At 36.9% G+C, this 18,938-nt stretch overlaps 1 protein-coding gene across 1 annotated transcript in view; it reads right to left on the bottom strand.

Annotated features, from left to right (window-relative positions):
- Window positions 1-18,938, bottom strand: part of smyd3 (SET and MYND domain containing 3) — a 344,242-nt gene continuing 325,304 nt past the window's right edge. Inside the window, exons 11-12 of the mRNA XM_088908819.1 lie at window positions 3,645-3,753; window positions 1-285 (exon numbers count right to left, since the gene is read on the bottom strand). Coding sequence (XP_088764945.1) covers window positions 181-285; window positions 3,645-3,753 — 214 coding nt within the window. The 3' untranslated portion in view covers window positions 1-180. The remainder of the gene's footprint in view (window positions 286-3,644; window positions 3,754-18,938) is intronic.

Below are 18,938 nucleotides of genomic sequence, written 5' to 3'. Positions count from 1 at the left end.
GAATATAAAGGTTTTATTTATGGGATTCCATGAGGTGGGACAAGAACTTGCAGCTATGTGTTTAAACATCACTAGAAAGGAGAAAGGCTGTGAAGCCACACAATGCAATTTGCCCAGACTTTCGCCTGCAGCGGTGGTGAGCTGTGTGTGTGAGCAATGGTGGCAGCAGCCCCACTGGATCTATGTGGTTCTGTCCATTTCAGCTTGGCACTCCCCCAGCATTTGTTGCAGGTCAGTGGTCAGTGGATGGTCCACCCCATGGGTCACTTTCATGACTTCATAGGCCTACAGAGAAAGAACGACATCATGAATCATATACTCTTACACTCAGACGGGCAGCTCTGTTTGCATGAAAGGTGTGGAATGAGGTTGAGATAAATCATTGAGCCTGTAGCAATTTTTAGGTTGCAGTCCTGAGCAAAAAATAAGTATTCCCAGTTGTGGTTTAATACAAACTATTTCAGCACACGGTAAAATGTGAAAGATGTACAATAGCTAACTATTAATTTTAAGACAAACTATCTACTTTGGTCATATTACTTTTACTATGATATTAAAGTGTCCCACTTCTACAGTTCGCTGGTGTTAAATCAAGATAATATCATTGTTTGAATAAGGAAATCGGAGAATAATGAACAGAATTGCAACAAATTCTCAAAGTTCTTATCAGGAAATTGGCAAAATAATTTACTGTATGTAGCAGGAACACAAAAATGGTACTGAACAGTCATGACATAGGTAATATCATGCTGGTCAACTTTTGTCATCAACTGAATTGACCAGCTGGGGAAATGCTTTAAGAGAACAGGCTTGTAGCACAAATAGCCACCATTCTAAGCAAAATACATTTAGCACATCTGTCACACAGGCTCTGCACCAGGTTGCAAATGCTGTCTTGTGGGATTCTGTCCCACTCCCCTTCTAGACTTGGATGAGATCCGCCAGCTCACTGGTCTCTGTGGTCTACATGTCACACAAATGATCAGCAGAGCTCAAGTCTGGCAGTGGGGCTTCCAGAGCGTAACTGTTACATTCGCATCTCACAAGAAAGCCATTTTCACATGAGTAGCACAAACACGTACAGCATGTTGTTACATCAGGATAAGCCTGCAGGAGGGGCAACAAGTGAGGTCCCAAGAGCTGATCAATGTACAACTTATTCAGTCAGAATGTCATCAATCACTATAAGTGGACTTCTGTAGTGACAAGACACTTTCACCAGACCAACAGACTTGGAGCTCCCTGTTAATCAGCATATAGTTCTGCACACCTGTGCCTCACTTGCTGATGTCCATCAGGGTGATGTACACATAATCTCTTGTTAGAGAGGACTAGACTGCCCTGTTGGCACACCCCACTGTTTTTCCAATATAAAAATGACACTAAGGCATTGTTCTCTTGATACATGGGGATACATGGCCGTATTGCTTCCTTTCTATGTTATTTCTGGATGTTTGCCAGATGTGACAATCAACTAAAAGTTAAATCACCTCATCACCTCTCTCAACCAGCTCTCTCACTAATGGGGCGATATACAGCTTATGCAACAGTCAAAGTCACTCCACTTATCAGTTATGAATCATCAATCTATCAAAAAGATGCCAATTCATGGCATAATTTTAAAACTATGGGCATTTTTGTAATATCCCAAATCTGTATATTTCAGTTTTCTACGAAAATAGCAAAATTTGTATTGTTCTCCTCTGCACATTTACAGTATCAGAAAAAATATTCAAATAATTTTAGTAATAAAGTTTTAAAAGGTTCCTTATTCCAGCAACTTAAAAGGCATACAAACCATGCCATGATTCACAAGATACAGTATAAGATACAGTAACAACAACTACTCTTTTATGTGAATTTATCTAAAAAATGGAATTCCATCAGAGCACCAAGTTAGTTCTTATTTTATTGTCTTCATTCAAGCATAAGAAAGCATCTAGCTTGTTTCAATGCTAGTGGCTAATTGAGCCAAGGATGTTCTCCAGCTGTTTATTGAAAGAAGCTGGAATATCAGCAACAACAAAATGTAGTAAAAAATGCCTCCTGTTCTTGGTTTTAAAAGCACTTCCAAATAATTTCCACTTGTGTCCTCTGTTTGTCAAACGCCTTTAAGGGTTTTGAATACTTGAATCAGCTGCCTTGTGGTCTTTTCTGTTCAAGACTAAAAATACTAATCTATTATAGCCTGTCAGGGGAGGAAATTCCTTTAAAGTCCTTGGAATTTACATAGATGCTCTTCACTGGACCGATTCCAATATTGGTTTGTAGTATGGTGACCACATTTGTACATTCTAAATGAGTTTGTGTATTGCACAACTTTGAAATGATTTTCTTTTCAAATTCAAAAACTCAAATTCTACAATTTGTATATCTCCTCACATTCTGTTTGCCTTTTTATTGTTGCTACATATTGTCCAGAAGTCATAAATGAGGTCTTCACTATCATATCTCATAAGCTGCTTTTGCAAGTTCAGTGTTTCCCATTTTACATTTGTAGTTTTTTTTTGCTACCTACACATACTTGCACATTTTAAATGTCATCAGCCAGATGTTTGCCTGTTCTTGGATTCTATCTAAATCTTTCCCTTACAGCTCTAAGAGTGATTGCTAATGCCCCTAGTTTGGCATCATCTGCAAACCTGACAAGTTTTCTTAATATGTAGAAATATGTATGATTGATATTAATCCCACTGAACAGTGGTACTTATACAGACCCTTGTGGTTCTCCAATAATAAAGTCAACCAAATTTGAGCTTTAGCTGCTTCAGTAAAGTCTCTGGTTCCAGTCCATTAACTTAATCTTTATGATTGCTTTTACAAGGTACCACAGCTACTCATGAAGACACCAGACTGAGTATAGCAGGCAAGTTTTTAGGGAGGGCAGGTGATGAGTTGCCCTGCCACTAGAGGCCAATTATAAAGGCCTCTCTTACTGTAAAAAGACACACTGGGCGATGATTCGTTTAATAGATATATGACAAAGGGTTTAGAATGCACATTCTCACTTGGGATTTAATGAATGGAACATGTAGGTATATAAAGGGCCTCATGGTGTTTGGTGGTGGTTGGGAGTTAGGTAGCAGCCTGCAGCACTGCTGCTTTGTAGTGCTTTGTTTTATTGGCCACAAAATCTCTGTTCCATCCAGTATTTTCCATTGCATGTTTTTATGTGCTCAGAACCCTCATGTTTCTTAGTAAATGGTGGGGGTCTGTCACTCAATATCACTGTTTTTAAAGAGGTGACACAAATGATATTTACATTTGTTTACAAACGAGTTTCCCAAGCAATATATCCCTGGAATAGCTGATATTACCAAATCAAAGCAAACCATTAAAAGTATAAATACTTGTTTTGGTTGAAGATTTGGTAGAAGTAGGCCAATTTACTTCTGTGGTTACCCTTCTCCTGTGGGTGACTCTGGGCATCATATTGTGCTCTTACAGTATGCACCTTGCAGAATACTTTCTCTTTGCAAAGTACAGCATAGTACTGTAAGTACTGCACCTTACTGAGCACCTGCTCCTCACAAAAGTACATAAAATCAAAAGGTATTCAAACAATGACAAAAAGGGGGGCCTTCACATGTCCCCAAATAATGCTTTCACTCAGGCAGATTCAGTAAATTCCAGTTACCACAGACCTGCTTCAGAGTATCAAGGGCCTCACAGAACCTCTCCATGTAATACTGAAGCTTGCCCAGTCTCATGAGTTGCACTCCCAATGCTGGATGGAATCCTGGGTAATACATCCTGCAAACCAAATAAGAGGAAGATGAGCCAGTCACTCGTAAACACTAAGGAATGAATGGGATCAGCTGGTGAATAACCATAAACTACATACTGTACTGTATGTATAATTCTCAAATAAGATCAGTACACATAAGCTCAGACATATCACAAACAGAAGTTATCACATGCATGATACAGTTGCAGATAAAATGCAAACACAAAAGGAAGCAGATGAAAACACATCTGTTTTTCTTAGTTTTGTGCATCAGGTAGTAGTGAACCACAATGTCATACTGAAAGTCGACTCAAACCAAAATACATACTGTATGTCATACTATACGGTGGGGAAAAACTGACAATTTCATTATTTCTAGGGGTTATTATTTTACTCAGACTTGACTGTACAATTTCAACACCATTTTTTAAAAAGCAGTACGGAAGCATTTCCTAATGGATCATCACATTGTAAATGCTGACCAAATGAATGTCATTACACAACAGAAACACAGACACATGATTTCTATATGTAAGTGTACTTTTCCTTGAGTTCTTCAGAAATCACATGCTTTGCTTTCACCCATTGTCTGTAGACAGAAGATTAGTATTGCAAATTAGGTACAACAAAATTTCAGACTTTAATAATAGTGTAACGCTTCGGGGTTACAAAAGCGTTACAATAGCAATCAGTATCCATTTTTTAAGACAGAGATGTTTTCTCAACCCTCACTTGCATTTTTTAAATACTTCTGCGTATGTTTGGATTTTTGACTGGGTAACAAATGTGCTCCATGTTTACTATCTCCCCACTATTTATTTTTATTTAAATTTATTTTTCCTGCTAGTTTTCATTTCATGTGTTTTTTATATCTATTATCTATTTCCGTTTCACTATGTCTGAAGATATAAAATTTGAGCAAATTTGTATGAATATTCATTGTACTGTTTAAAACTTTCTTTTGCGAGTAAACAATTAGGATACGCAGGAATGAAGTTAAGCAAAGATTATGGTAACTACCATTTAAAGGCAGAGGCATTGTACTGTAGCTTTAGGTAAAATTCCCAGCCTCATTACAATTTATAGCTGAAATTCAGCCAGAAAGAAATAGATAAAAGTAATAGGAATGACCGATGAGGGCAAGTACACTTGTCAGCACTTTTTCTGTGTAGAATTGTGAGGGCAGTACTACATGTCAGCAGCATTTCAAAGCCTCTTACAATTCAAGCAGCACTTTAAAGCTCTATTCAAATAGACTCTTGCACTTGTATGAAATGGCTTTGTGTTGCGATGGGCTCTGCTGAGTGAGCGCTTCCATCATAACAATGCCTTGCTTATACTAATGTTAAATGTGAAGTATAACATTCAGAATGTGAAATGTTTTAAATAACAAATGTGTAAAAGGTCCACAGTTGAGGATGTACGGAACCCATTAACTACACTGTTAATGGAGCATTTACTGCACTGTGTTTGTGCATAGAAATAACTTTTTCCTACAGTCTGTGTTAGTCACTTTCCAAGCAAAAGCATTACAGTATGACAGTCAACCAAGTCAACTGATAAGAAACATTACCTCCCTCAAATCAAGTGTAACATTACTACACATGGAATGGCCTACAGGATTTTGTAAGGTTTTAGTGCAAGTCTTAGAACTTTAAAGCATTTTTAATTAAGTCTCTCACCAATGGCCTAGGTGCTTTGTGTGATATTCTTTTTAAAATCAGTTGGTAGTATGGAAAAATGTACATACAGTAAATACAAAGTGAAAATGGGCAATGTGAAGTGGCATAAATCAGCATATTCATACTTTGCTTTTCAGAGGATTTTTGTGGTTTAATTTCTTCCTCAATACTTTATACACTGTTAATGCTAATTTTCAATACAGTACAGCACAGAGGAGCTTGAGGACTGTGAAGAGGAAATCTGAAAATAACCTTTTCCCAGAATGAGCCACTTTCAGGTAATCAGTAAAAGTAATATCCTTTAGTGCGATTCTCAGGATAACTTGTTTTCTTCACTGTTTACCCTTTAAAATGGATTTGCCCTCTAGTAACTTAAATACTGAATGTGTCCAAGAGGTCAGACCCCCAGGAGAGCTGAAACAAATATCTTATTATTAGGTAATAAAATAAAATCGAGGCCACAAAAGACTCATTCAAAGGTCACAATATTGTAGCACTAAGGCCAAAGTCCTAGGCCTGAGGTTGCACGACAGATGTTATAATGTTTTGATTACTTCAGCTTTGCAGTGAACTCTCAATTTTGACTTTCTGTGGTCTTATATGAATACAATATTCTGTACACACTGTATAATAAATACTTGCATTTGTATAACGCGTTTCATCCAAAAGGACTCTGCAACACAAAAGGGTACCAGATTAAATTCTTGGCATCCATTGTGCTCCAGTAGCCCGAATACATGGCACATCGGGTAGAAAAGCAAGGAAATTACTTCACCTAATGAATTAAAGCCAGATTCCAGAGAGGCCAGATTGTACAGGCCCAAAGTGGATTTAAGAACAAATGAACAGTTTCAAATGAAGAAGGCCATTTGACGCATTTGGTAGTTAGTAGTTACAGTAATTGATCCAAGGATCCCAGGCATTTCTTGAAAGAAACCAGGGTATCAAATTTCATAACATGGCTGAGTAACGTGTTCCATACCCCCACAACCCTTTGTGTAAATAAGATTTTTAAATGCATTTTCAAATAGTTTCACCCTTTCATGTTTCATGTTCATGTTTCAGAATTCTGAGGAAATATCCTGTATTGACTTAGTGCCTTTGAGGATTTTGAAATCAGACACCTTCATAGTCTTCTGTGTTAGGGCTAAAATTTCCTTAACCCCTGAAATGTATCTGGTTGCTCTCCTCTGAACTGATTACAAAGCAGTAATATTTTTTTATAACGTGGTGGTCAAAATTGTAATTTGAGCAAAATATCCCTCTTGTTATATTTTTTAAAAATAACTATAGCCTATCATTTACCTTGCCTTTTTAATTGCTGTCCCATTTACATCTGTAAGATATAAATAATGTATCATTATAAACAACTAAGTCTTTTTTCATAAGTAGCCCCTTCTAGCTCAGTGTTTCCCATTTATATTTCTAATTTATGTTTTTACAACCTACATGCAATACTCTGCCCTTGTCTAGATTAAACATAATCTATCAGGTGTCTTCCTAGTTGTGAGTTTTAATGAAATACCTTTGAATTTAATTAGCTGCTTCTACAACATGTGGTTATTGTCCTAATTTGACATTACCTGCAAACTGTAGTATTCTGTATTCTGATATAAAGAAGAGCAGTGGTCCTAGTACAGAACCCTGAGGTACTGTATGCCATTAATTACAGTCACAACAGTTTAACTATTCATGCCTTATCTCCACCCTTTGGGTTCTATTTACTAACCAGTTCTCGATACAAACACTTACATTTCCCTGAATGCCCATTACCTGCAGTTTGAAATGTTTATAAGGATGTTTATCAAAAACCATCTAAAAATACAGAAACACCAAATAATTTACTCTGTGTTCATCCTTACTACTGCTGGTGATTATTGAAAGAACTCAAACAAGCTGGTTAGAAAAGATCTCCATTCTTAACTGGTTTTACGAACTACACTATTCTACAACCCAATTACACACTAAACCCGTCTTTCAAGAAAAGATTGGCAAAGCCAAAGAAAAATCTTCCGCGAGCTATCTGTCTACTCTATACTTAATTTAGGGATACACCCACTTACAAAAATGGATTCCCGCATGGGAGGGGAGTAAAAAAAAAACAGAATGTAACACTGTGTTCTTTTCTAGAGAGTAATGGTTTCTTCCAGCTATTCCCACATGAAAACCATTCGTCTTTTCATGATCACTGACTTTAGCCACAGTGAGAGAGCCCTGCAGATCCTTAGATGTTACTCTGGGGAACTTTGTGGATGACTGTTTGGGTTGACAAATGGGGAGATCCTGGCAGAATGGACAGTCCTTGGTTAAGACTTTTAATTGGCAACACTTTGATTGGTACAAGAATCCAAACCCCAGCTTGCCAGTAACTTCTGTTACAATAATGTGTCCATCAAAAAATGTAAGTAACATATAAATCATAAGAATTAGGATAATTAAAAATGGCGGCTTTTTAAATTTTATTTATAGGGGATGTGGAGGTCCTGCCTGTTGCTGTGGCAACAGTATCAGGCCCAGGTCCTGGCAAGCACTGCTGGTATTTCATTAATAGAACCTCTGGGTTTTTCTCTATTAATCTTTCAATACAGGATCATTAGACAGAACAAAGAGCTATGTTCATGACTTTTAATGGGAGCCTATTCTTAAAATGAACATTAAAATGTGATCATATCTGGTAACAATGACTTATTCTACTATCTTAATAATTGGGACATTACATTTATTGAACATAAAAAATCCTTCTGGTGGCTCCAAGCAGAGAAAAAACACTTAATATATACCAATTTACTGAGATCCAAAACCAGAAGTCAGTTCCTAATTATTTTTCACTCACCAGGACTTTCTTTCATTATTTAACAACTTTGCTGTTTCTGCACTCTTCATTTTTTTTCTATTAAAAACACAACAGGAAAATAACACACAAAATCAGCTCACTAATCTACCATTCCTCTCAGTGATAATCCCTTCCTATTCTACCTAAGGACTTGATCTGAAAAGAGGTACTCCCTGTTGACTGTTTTAGCAAAACAGAAAAAAAAAATTTAAGATGGAGGTCTCTTGTGAGGTCATCTGAGAACAATACCATAACTAGACCTCAGGTTTTTGCATTTTTTAAATTAGGCAAAATGTCTATCCTAGTTAATTTAGAGTCCTATTAAAATGTGAGATTTTGCCTTGAGGATACATAACTGATAAAGGAATCTATTGAAGCTTCAGCAGACTTCTTTGATATAAACTCAGTTCTAGATAATGTCTTCACAACATTTGGCAATGCAAATGCAAACAATTTTAATTAGTGGCTCCTGAAACATCCAGAGGTACCAATATGCAAAAATGGAGCATTAGAGTCACAGATCAGCTATTCATGACAAGTGCCAAAGGGCAATAAAACTAAGTTTTAACTCAAAAACACATTTCTAATGTTTAAAAGAATAAAAGCATTGAAGATGACCTCTGTGAAGAAATTTAATGTCAGACTGAAAGTCCCTTTGTGTTCATATATTTTTTTTTATAGCAGAGCCAGTTGTTTTGTGGTCTTTGTGAACATTTTGACCTTAACATTTTCTCATAAAAGGCAGGATAACTTGATTTTTGTGCCAAATTTCTCTCACCTTCCCCTCCCTCTACTGGTCTATTTGCAAAACAGGCAAGTGTACTCAAAACTAAAACCTGCATGCATATTTTCACATTTAATAACATGTTTCATTGCAGACGGTCAGGGTCTTACTCCCAGTGAATCATGCCATTGTTACTGGAACCATCCAGCTATTAGCTTCTCCCTGCTGTGTCACCTTTGTGATACATTCTTCCATTACTTTATCCAAAACACATTTGTGCTGTTGACAGATTAATGCACAGTTTGCTTGTGGTATACATTCTTGCCTTCTTATACAAGTCTGCAGGTCACAGACTGCTTAATCACTGCTTTTTCAGTGTTGTGGGCATCTTCGCAAGTATCCTCATCACTTTAAGAGACTGACACTGGCTAAAACTCCCTGTCAGTTGCCACTAAGTGCTTTCCTAGAAGGGATTCTTCATTGTTTTTGCCCCAGAACCGTTTCATGTTTCTTACGATCACAACATCGGAGCCTTAACAATTTCTTCTTGTATCAAATTCCTCCAGAGAACATTGTGATCCTTCATTAAATAATAAAGCACCTATTGAACGAACCTCTCTCTAATGGAAGCAGTTATTGAATGAAGAGGTGAACAAAGACTGTCAGCCTGACCAGAGTCAGAGTTCACAGCAAGGCCCCGGTGAAAGTTCATACAGAGGTTTAAGACTTTGCTACACTTTATGCTTCTTGCATAAAAAGCCTTTTAAGATATTATACTGTATAGGTATAAAACTTTTTGCTTTTACTGTGTACAATGTCACATTTTAGGATTCTGTTTGTTGGAATGGTGCCTTTTTAGTCATTCCAAGAAAGTGAGATTTATTTATCTAATAAAATGATTTTACTTTACGGATTATACAGCTGCCTCTTTTAAGCTTCTATGCTCTTATGAACATCAATGGCAAAACACCCAAGTGCACAGATATTGACTTCCCAGTATTTTACAAGTGAGCAAATCGTATGATAAAAGTAGCAGAATTAATTCTAGGGCAGATTTTATGAGACTGCAACTAAGCCTTTGAAAATTTAAAAAAAACATTAATAATGTTAAATATTGAATTCCCACAAACCAAGCAACTGTTAACATTGTGAAATACTGGACAAAAATGTAAAAATGCCTTATTTTGCTATTAAGGATTATGTTTTAAGGTCTAGAATTTACACAGTCTAAAAGCCCAGATTTACAATAACTTTCTTGTATTAATTTAAATTTGTTTTCATTGCTGAGGCAGAGGCTTAACAATTCTAACTCTAACTAGGTAGCATCATAACACAGTCAGGTGATACTGTACTATATATACACAATCACATTACTCACTTTATGTTATTTTTATGCTCAAAATTCTCCACACAGAACAAAATGGTTTTGTCAGTTTCCCCCCCAAAAAACACAATGAACTGTAAGAGGAAACTACAGACCAATCAATTACTTTACAAGCAGTAACTGAAGTAACAACAGCAAAGAAAAGCTAAATTAAAATAATACTTATTAAACAATGGTATTAGACAGCCTTTAGAAAGCAAAAGTCTTGCTGAACTTTCTAGAACTCTTTGAACAAGTTACAAATATCGCAGATAAAACTGAAGCATACAACAATGAGTCCACTTACAGGAGTGAGGTGGAGCATCTTACAAGATGGTGCCTTGACAACAATCTGGCCCTGAATGTCAACAACTCATTGACCCGGATGGAGTCACACCCCAATCAGCATCGATGGCACAATAGTGGAAACTGTCAGCTGCTTCAGGTTCCTCAGTCTGCAGATCTTCACCGACTTGCCTTGGTCTCACAACACTGGTGGCAGTCCGAAAAAGGTACAACAGCACCTGCACTTCCTGTGGTGTTTATAGAAATGCGGTACTGTATGGGGAAGCAGTTCCTCATGAACTTTTATTCTGCTTCAGCACTGTAGAAAGTATCCTCACTAGTGGCATCACTGTGTGGTGGAACAATACCACAATGCATGACAGAGATGCACTACAAAGGGTTGCGGCAACAGCACAGAGGAATATAGGATGACGATTGATTTCCCATCAATCGATGTGATTCACACCATCCGCTGTCGTAATAAAGCCCAATCCATCATTCAGGATCCCAACCATCCCAGCCACAAACTGCTCCCCCCTTACCCTCTGCCAAGCGGTACTGCACTATTAAAGCATGGAACACTAGACTTAAGAACAGCTTCCACTCTTCTGCAGTACGCATCCTTAACAGCTAACTGCAATGCCTCAGACTCAGTACATACAGTATCTGCACTATGCACTTTTTGCATGGTCTACCATGTTTTTTTCTCACTACTACATATTTATTGTCCCACAACATATTTATTGTTTATTACTAATGCTGTTATTATTATTTATTTATGAAAACTAACATTGTTAAGTGTAAAGGGCTCGTCATTGGCAGAGGGAACAGAAACAATTGAATGTATAGATTCTGACCTGTGGGGTGCTTCACATCATAGGGAATTGGGTGTTTAGATTTTTCTATATCCTCTCTATAAAAAGGTGAACTGTCTTCAAGCAGGGGTATGAGGTAGCTAGGAATGCCCAGAGACACCACGCATCAGGGTCCTGCAGGTGAGCCCAGACCGTGAGAGAGACAGAGAGATAGAAATGGACCGAACCTCTGAGACGAACTAAGACAACATCTTTGTGCAGCAGTCTGGGGAATGACAGCTATAAGAGGAAGACCGAGGGAGAGTGCAGGATTGATCCTCTGAGGTGAACGAGCCTGAATGAAAGCAGATGTGATAACCAAGACCTGTCGGCAGAAGCATCTGTAAAACTAGCCGGTGGGTTGCCAATCAGTTTACGTCACTCAACCTGTAACAATGAGTAAGGGCCTATTTAGAATATTGTGTTCAGTTTGGGTAATACAAAAACAAATTTGGCTCATATACAGTATAGGCTACCCACCTGCAATAAGATCATTTCTGTTGGGTAATGTGTTTATTAGACACAATTTATCTGGTTTAAAATAGTTTTAAATACACCTTATACAGTAAAACAGGTGAAGAAATATACGGATGGATGTTTGCCCGTTATGCCTTCTGGCATGTAGGGGCAGCAACAACCTGTTGCTGTTACTGTAACATTAGTTTTTTACAGGACAGGGTTGTTAGCCTTGTGCTCAACCTCCAACATGGAGGACCCGGCGCCTAATGTGGGACATGAACCCACTACCCTGAGATTATGAGTCTAATGCTCTACCAAAAGAGCTAGCCGGGGCACCTGAAGAAATATATATAATTTAAAAAAATAGCAGGGAACCAGCAATTGCAGGGAACATGACATCAAGACATGAGCTTATACTCATTGTTGTAACTTCAGTCAATTTTGCTGATTAAATGCTGTTTTTTGTGAAAACTTCACAAAACAATTGGACTTAAAAAACAAATAGCTGTTTTTAATTGGCCATTTTCATCTTCTCCATGCACACATTTTTGCTATTGCTTTGGTTACTTGGATATCTGATATGAATCCATGCATAACATTATTTTTTTACTGACATATAGATGTGTGTCCTGATGCTGTTCCGGCTGAAATGCCGGCAGCCCTTATGTGGTGGAAGGCTGGTTTGCATACAAACTGTAAACAAGCAGGCTAAAGACAAGAAACTGAAACACCGAAACACAGTTACAAGGCTGGACTAGATGTACTATTTTACTGAAACCTCATCTGTTTTTCTCTAAATTTGTTCTTTCAAAATGTATTATTATGAACCATTAAGAAAGAAGATCGATGTTTAATGCAGCACCAATAGTGGGAGAAATTGTGTTGTCTTAACATTGATAATTGAGAAACCTCTGCTGGAGAAAAGGACACTGCTAGTGCTATTAACACGGAACATTATAATTTGCTTCCCTCATGCATTTTTATCACATTTTACAAAGCCTGGACTTGCCCTGGCAAGTCATATTTAATCACTTGGATAGCATCCATTATCGTTTAACACTCACAAGTGAAAATGGATGTTTCTTCTCCTTTCTAACACAATGTGTTCTTTATTGTTTAGTGAAAAGACACACTGAATAAAATCTGATGAAATATAGCGTAATTTCAGGGGCTGCTCTGCCATGTAAGAAAATGGTCTCAAATAATAAGAAGGTATCATATCTTATTTAAAATGATCAACAAAGCTACAGTTTAATAGTACTGTTGCATTTTCCTGGTTTTGTCTATCTAAATTAAATCCTTTATCCTTTTTTTGCTATAATTTTGGATAACAAATTAGTTCTTAAAATGCTGTGCCTACTTTTTTTTATTACAGTACATTATAAAAAATAAAAAACAAAATGATAAATGATAAAGTAAATATGGGAACTCCTATCTCTAAATGTTTCAAGAGACTTTAATCTAGATTCCACTAATACATTTAATTAATTATATTTTTTATTTGTTTTTAGTTGTAGACAGCATTAATTGTATCTATCTGATCTAGATTTAGTTTGTCTTACCTGAATTTTCTGAAATAACACTCTAAGTTGTCTAAGACTAGAGCACACTGCTTCTTGCAATATCCTTACTGTGAGAAGGGCAAACAAGACTGGCTGTATTTTCAAGGTGTGGAACATCCAGGCTGACAATGCAGTTTATCAGCACCCTGTCCATTATCAACAGGCAACTTATAAACAGAGAGAACAGAGAAAGCACAACTCTTTGATCAGAAACAGACACCAAAAGGCAGAAACTGGGACTAAAAATAAAACCCAGACAACCCAACAGAAAAAAAGGAGCTTAGCCCATTAATTTTAAAACTGGTAATTATTTTTATACCATCAACAAAAGGACAAGTCATTAATTGAAACGAGGACCAAAGTGTTTCAAAATCACAGTTGAGACTCATAAATCAGAAAGAAAAAACAATCAAATAACCCACAAAGCTGGATCTCCTGACACTTAATATTAGCTAAAACTGCATTCGAATGGGAAAGGCCACAGCCAGAAAAAAAAAATCAGGAAAAGCAGACTAAGGCGTTAGTAGGATTTGGAAGGACAACAGTTCATCTTTCACTCTATTAATAAATGATGGTACTACAATTTAAACAAATTCATAAAACACATTCAGCAACAAAATAATAAAATCCCACAAACTGTGAAAAAAGAAATAAAGCAAGGATAGGAGCAGTTTTGCAATGTAGTTACTGTGCAGTATGTAACTTGCAAGGGAAAGTACAATGCTGTGATCTACAGTACTGTAGTGCAGTATTATTTATTTTCTGACACTTTAGCAGTGGTAACTTAACTTACAGTGGGAAATGGGAATGAAAATATATTGGTTGCATTTGGTGTTTCATTGACTCATTAATTACAGTATGTTTAAATTAGCATATGAAACATACAAGAGATAACTGCACTCCGTCTGGTATGGGTTAAGGTGGTATAAGGTGGTATCAGATCCTTACTGGAAATTTAGAAATGACTACTTATTATATCATAAGCTCTGCCGTTACCCACATAAGTGGTTGAATCTTTCAAAAAGCCTCATACATTTGTTGGACAAAATCTACCTTGTCTAAATCAATGCTACAATATATCATTAAGAATGTTTTCGACATAGTAAACCCTCCTGCTAAACTGTTCATAGTGAATCTGTAACGTTGCCAGTATCAGGAGTGTGATGAACTGATCTAGTGAATGAGAATGAAAGCTATGGTATACCAGACATCCAGTAACAACATTATTTTTGGGGTACTTTGTGAAAGGCAATAGATTCAGAGTGGATTGAAACTCTTATCTGAACTATTGCACATTCTCCAGATATCAGTAAGGAATGACCTGCCATCCTCAGCCACTTGACCAATTGGTGTAAGATAATTGGTTGAATGGCAGTTTAAATACCAAGAAACAAAGGTTTCCAGTGTTGGTCTTTGTCTGCTGTCTGGAAATAGATGGCAAACAAAACCATTCGCTTGCTCACTCTGTGAGCAGGTCATTTCCTACCTTCCCAGCCTCTGGTGTCATTGTCATATCAGAGGATCAACCCACTACTTTGCAGATAATTGGCAAGCATTTTGTATGAACCTACCACTGTTACGTTCTGTTTTTTTTACTCCCCTCCTGTGCGGAGGTCCATTTTTGGAGGTGGGTGTGTCCTTAAATTGGATCTCTCTCTGGACTGGTTGAAGAGAGGGGTCCGGTTTTAAATGGGACGGTATGGGACGTCTGGAGAGGGTGTGTGGAAGAGAGGTGTTAGAAGAAGAAAACGCGAGAGGTATTGGATTTGTTTTCTTGGCTGTAGTGTTAGTTAGTTAGCCAGCAGCCACATCACTCCGCAACTCACAACTGACAACCCACTGAAGCTAAGCAGGTGTGAGTCTGGTCAGTACCTGGATGGGAGACCTCCTGGAAAAAACTTAGGTTGCTGCTGGAAGTGGTGTTAGTGGGGCCAGCAGGGGGCGCTCTATGTGGTCACTAAAACTCCCAGAGTGTTTCTCAAAAAGAGTAGGGGTGTAACCCCGGCTTCCTGTCCAAATTTCCCATTGGCCCTTATCAATCTTGGCCTCCTAATAATCCCCATCTATGAATTGGTTTCATTACTCTGCTCTCCTCCCCACTAATAGCTGGTGTGTGATGAGCGTTCTGGTGCACTATGGCTGCCGTCGCATCATCCAGGTGGATGCTGCACATTGGTGGTAGTGGAGGGGAGTCCCCATTATCTGTAAAGCGCTTTGAGTGGAGTGTCCAGAAAAGCGCTATATAAGTGTAAGCAATTTTTATTTATTAATTAGTTAGTTAGTTTAGATAGAATGCGGAAGACTTTGCTTTGGCTTTGCTTTGGGTTGCAGAATAGTGTTTTTAGTAGTGTTTTTTTTTGTTTGTTTGTGTATTTCTGGCCGTTAAACCCTTACTCATATGTTAGTCTCCATTCGCCCCTAGACTGAGCCATGTTGGGGACGTAACAATCACCCTCTCACAAACCTCTTCAATTGCATATGGTGCCCTGCGTTTCATAATGTAGAACTGGAGCCGCATGATGTGAGACTCGTGATTCACCAGTGAATACTATTTACTGTTCAACATTTTAGTGAGTCCATTGTTTAAGTTTTGTTTAAGATGGGGTGTCTCAATAAGGAAGTAATCTATCTAATTTCCTGCTTGGTAATATTATACCATGTTATTTTGTATAAATATATATAAATTCCGTATATATATTTATATACGGAATAGCATACCACAGTACCTTGCAATTACAATACAGTATAACACTAATTGTATTTCTCTTTGTTTCACTAATTTGTTTAAATTGAATGTTCATGTGTTGTCTAATGGTTTTGCATTATTTTATTGTAAAGCACCTTGAGATGGGTTATGAAACGTTATATTTGAAAGAAAGATGATCTTAGTCTAATGCTACTAGTTGCTATTCCTTCTTTTAGTACAATGAGCATGATCTTTTTGCATCACTGTTGTAGTGCCTTCAAACTATAACCATTCTTCTAAATTCATCTTTTCATCTATTAAACCACTGCTGGCGGATCATATTGATGAACAGAGATATGTTTAATTCAGGAATTAATTTGCCCTGTAATACAAGTTTTAGATATTCAGTATCCCCTGAATCTTTTTTTCAGCATTTTATCACAGTTCACTTCTTCTAAGCTGTATCATTTATCTAGATTAGTCTTTCTGGTGATGAAGGCCAATAAATTAGACATGAGCTACTTAGTTTTGGAAAAAGAGTTTGACAGATGATGTGATCTAATCACTTTTAAGATACCCTTGTTTCTATTGATTTAACTTTGCCTTGTTGTTGGCAGCCTATAAAGAGCTTTAGATTTTGTGCCTGATCTTGGAGGAAATCTGAAGTTTATTAAATAGAGTTAAGAAGGTTACTTTGAAAGCAAAAAGACACTACAGCTTCTTTCGCAAAAGAATTGGAAGCTGTTTCATTTTTTCCCCAAGATCTTATCTCTTATATCACCACATATGAGACAAATAAGCCATTAATGGTGTTACCAAAACTATTCTTTATACGGTATGTACAAATGTCTGACCTTATTGCAGATCTTACTAAGATGTCAAGCATGAAAACTCAAATTCTTGAGATAATTCTCAGACTGTTTCCCAAAACTTCTGCTGTGGGGGCATTTTTTTTCCCCATAACCACGTCTTCTCTTACATCATTAAACTTTCAGCATAAGAAAATTTGGCAAAATGTTTGCTTCGGGCCAGAGCTATAAAGATCAACATGTGTCTTCAACTCTTTTAAGTAATATTCATTACACATATCCTAAACATGTATTGCATTCACTTCATTAAACAAGTCATAAAATAACCATTTAGACAAATCAGGCTGATAATAAATCTGCTGTACACTATGCGCAAGAAAATTCAAAATTGATATTAAATTAAAACATTACAAATAATAAAAATATGTATGTTTTAAATGGAAATGCTAATTTATACCTTAAGTAAAACATTTTATGTTGATATTATGCTTTAACAACAATTTCCTGGAACTTCATATTCCAATAATGGTTCAATAAACATAAGATACTATGCACAATAAAATCTATGCACAATATAAAGAGAAACAGTTTTAAAAGTACAGTATGTACAGTACACAGTATTTATTTCTATTTATTTGTCATTAGGCAGTGGGGGGGAGGAGGGAGGGGACCATAATACCCAGAAACAACCCAAGTGAAGACACAGAGAATATGCAAACAGATTGTAACCCAGGACCACAAAACGTTGAAGAGATGGCATTTATTTTAACCATGTACTGTAACTTAAATAAGACATTTCTTTTACAAAAATATACAATGGTGTACACATGCCTCAGATAAAAAGGACAAGACAGAATGATAATATCAACACTGACGAGCCTCTTTCTTTCCTCCTTGCACACAGCAAGGAAAGAGATGAATGTTTGAAGAAACCCCTCCGTCTGGACAGATAGGTAGGAGGGGTTTTTGTTTTGTCTTCCACTGAATGACATGAAACTCATGGTGTCGCTTGTGCTATGTACAATTCCTAGGACAACTTCTATCAATGAATGTCACCTTGGATAAGAATTGCTGTCAAGCAAATTCAAACCAGAAGAAAAGCTATAGAGAAGCTTTTAACACTAATTTTAGTAGTACAGGTATTAGCAAAATATTTGAGGCCTAGACAAAAATCCTGCATACTGTATCACTACCTATACAAATTCTGCAGTTCAAATTTTCAGAATTATTTGAACATACACTATATACAGTACATAGTATATACTGTATAGTATATACTGTATAGCTGACCTGTAACAACCTCCTGCACTTTCTTATTAGTAAAATACAAAATTAAAGAGATTGATTTAAAAAAATGCAAGAACACAAGAAGGACATACTGTAAGTACCAAACTGAATTAAATGTACTCTGATAAAATTACAAAATAACAAAGCCTGGGGAACTGCTCTTGTAGGAGGCTGCCATCAGGAATTAATGCACCTTCACCAATTCATCTGGCAGTGTTAAGGAATTTGGTCTTTTCTTTCCACCTCATTGGATTAACTGCTTAATATCCAATTTACATTTTAATCAGGTACTGGCTAATTTATATTTTCATACATCATTCAGTCTTATGAACTGCCCTGTCAATGACACATACAGAGCACAGCTTTTGTATTCAGTCTCTTCAGGCCCCGTTGATACCTAAAGAAAGACTGTTTTACCCTATGCTGACATTTACTAGCTTAGTTTTTAAAAGAGTACAAGAAACTCTGCTAGATGAGTGGAGGTCATTTGGCTGTGGTAAAAGTAAATATTCTAGCATAAATGAGACAGCTCTTAAAAATACATATCCTGTATTGAGAGGCATGTTCTTTCCTTACTACAGTATATGAGAGGAAAATACATATCCTCTCATATACTGTAGTAAGGAAAGAACATGCCTGTAAAAATACTGTAAAAACACTGAATACC

The sequence above is a fragment of the Atractosteus spatula genome, chromosome 2 (assembly GCF_055471065.1).
Source record: "Atractosteus spatula isolate fAtrSpa1 chromosome 2, fAtrSpa1.hap1, whole genome shotgun sequence".
NCBI classification, from domain to species: domain Eukaryota; kingdom Metazoa; phylum Chordata; class Actinopteri; order Semionotiformes; family Lepisosteidae; genus Atractosteus; species Atractosteus spatula.
Note: the sequence above shows the minus strand (reverse complement) of the source record. Positions and strands in the feature narration are given on the sequence as shown.